At 38.1% G+C, this 2,100-nt stretch overlaps 1 protein-coding gene across 1 annotated transcript; it reads left to right on the plus strand.

Moving 5' to 3' along the window:
* Window positions 1-229: 229 nt before the first annotated feature.
* Window positions 230-1,629, plus strand: LOC106452662 (acyl carrier protein 3, chloroplastic). The gene is made up of 4 exons (XM_048739948.1): window positions 230-548; window positions 884-976; window positions 1,112-1,234; window positions 1,325-1,629. The coding sequence occupies exons 1-4, from the start codon at window positions 495-497 to the stop codon at window positions 1,448-1,450; spliced, it is 396 nt and encodes a 131-aa protein (XP_048595905.1). The 5' UTR covers window positions 230-494; the 3' UTR covers window positions 1,451-1,629.
* The last annotated feature ends 471 nt before the right edge of the window (window positions 1,630-2,100 follow it).

Raw genomic sequence — 2,100 nt, forward strand, 5'->3', positions numbered from 1 at the left:
TTAAGTAAATAATAGGCTCCGAATGGTAACTGCGGTTTGAGCGGTGCGGAACAAGCGGTTCAACTGCAATGCGGTTTTATAAGTTATAAAAACGTATAGATATATGGTATATGTAGAGATTTTTGTTACTGTTAACTGCGGTGCGGAGCGGGACGGTTGTAAACATTCGAAGTCATAGTCTGTGAACTATATATTTAAAATAATTTTTTCGATTCTTTTTTTTTGTCAACAATTTTTTCGATTCAATTTGAATTTTTTTCATATGAGTTTGTTTATTTTCTTTTTTCTTCTCTAATTGACCTAAATTGTATATTTTTCCTACCTGGATCTACCAAGTACCTACTCCACCTGACTTGTCTGCATTCTCATTGGAATCTCAGAAAGACAGTGCTATAAAAACAAACTCTTTTTATCACTTGTTCTTCACCCTCCTCTCTTTGCCTTTCTCCGCCTCCCTCGTCTCACTCCGATCTCTCTCTCTCTCCTTAGGATTCATGGCTTCCATGGCTGCTGCATCTACTTCCCTGCAGGCTCGTCCTCGCCAAATGGTCTCTCTCTACTTCACTATAAATCTCGAATATCCACCTTTTCCCCCATTTTAACTGGTTTTTTGACGCGTAATAGTCAGATCTGATTATTTTCTCACAGATCTCGATTAGTATTCTTTTTATTCTTTTCAACGGTAGATCTTATTATTTAAACGGCTCTTTGTTTTCTCGGATCTTAGGTATTTGATTATGCAGGAACTTTGAATCTTGGTAGATCTGATTAATTTAATTATTTCTCTTACATCATAAGTTATTAGTTATTACATAGACTTAGTTACTTCTCTGGTATTCAAAGAAACGAGAAGCTAACCTCTCTTCTGTTTTTTTTTTGGCAGGTAACTGCGGTTAAATGTTTTAGCCAGGGAAGCAGAAGCAATCTTTCTTTTACGCTTCGCCCTCTTCCTACCCGCCTGAGCGTTTCTTGCGCTGTAAGCCTTCTTGTCTTCTTCCATACACAGAACATATAGTTACAGGATATGTTATTGTTCTAGTGCTAATCTAATTAAACACTTTGAAACAATGTTTTTATTACAATGGTTTTTTTTAAATTGTTGGTTTTACAGGCAAAACCTGAGACAGTGGACAAAGTGTGTGAAGTGGTCAAAAAGCAACTCTCACTTAAAGAGGGAGACCAAGTTACGGCTGCCACCAAATTTGCTGAACTTGGTGCTGATTCTCTTGATACGGTACTACTCACAATCTTGCTGTTATCCAACAACTTGTAAACAAGTTATCACACTGTGTTTAGGCTAATGACACGTGTGTGGTGTGTTCAGGTGGAGATTGTGATGGGCCTGGAGGAAGCGTTTGATATAGAAATGGAGGAGGACAAAGCACAGGCGATTGAGACAGTCGAGGAAGCAGCTGAGCTCATTGAGGAGATTTTGAAAGCAAAGGCTTAAGTCCAAATTATTTATTACAAAACCAACGATGGAAACCCCACTAAACCCAAACCCACTGTCTTGTTATTGTTATGTTAGCCATAGACCACTTTATGTTTGTTGAGATTTATGTTCGTTTGGGCAAAAGTATTACAAGGCTTGTATTTGACTTTTTCATTTTAAAACTTCTTTTAGCTCCATTCTCCACAAGTCGCCTTACGAATCGTTTTAATATATGTTGTTGAAAGATAAAAGCTATCTTACAGTTTTAATCATATGGATTACTATGGAACTATAAGATGAAAGGGAAAAATAAAAGAGAAATTGCACCTCTCATGTACACCGATAACTTGGGATAATCTCTATCAAAAGCCTTCTCTTTCCTTTTCTTCCAAATCCATCTGTAAAGATTGTGGTTCTAGTTTATTGGACAAGTAAGTGATACTTATGGGGCAACTCACCCTCCTATCATCTACACGTATCAACGCAAGAGGGCCTCCAAGTACTCAGGGGCTTCGAGCAATGATAAAGTAGGCCCATGATGGGAGGTGGCTTTGTCATGATTACGTGGAGAAGAGGATATCATAAAGCAGAGTGGTAAAGTAGTAAGGAATAACGGTCTTGGCTGAGATAAGACAAAAGGCACGTGGGAGTGTCGTCATATCTTGTGC

The sequence above is a fragment of the Brassica napus genome, chromosome A9 (assembly GCF_020379485.1).
Source record: "Brassica napus cultivar Da-Ae chromosome A9, Da-Ae, whole genome shotgun sequence".
Taxonomy (NCBI): domain Eukaryota; kingdom Viridiplantae; phylum Streptophyta; class Magnoliopsida; order Brassicales; family Brassicaceae; genus Brassica; species Brassica napus.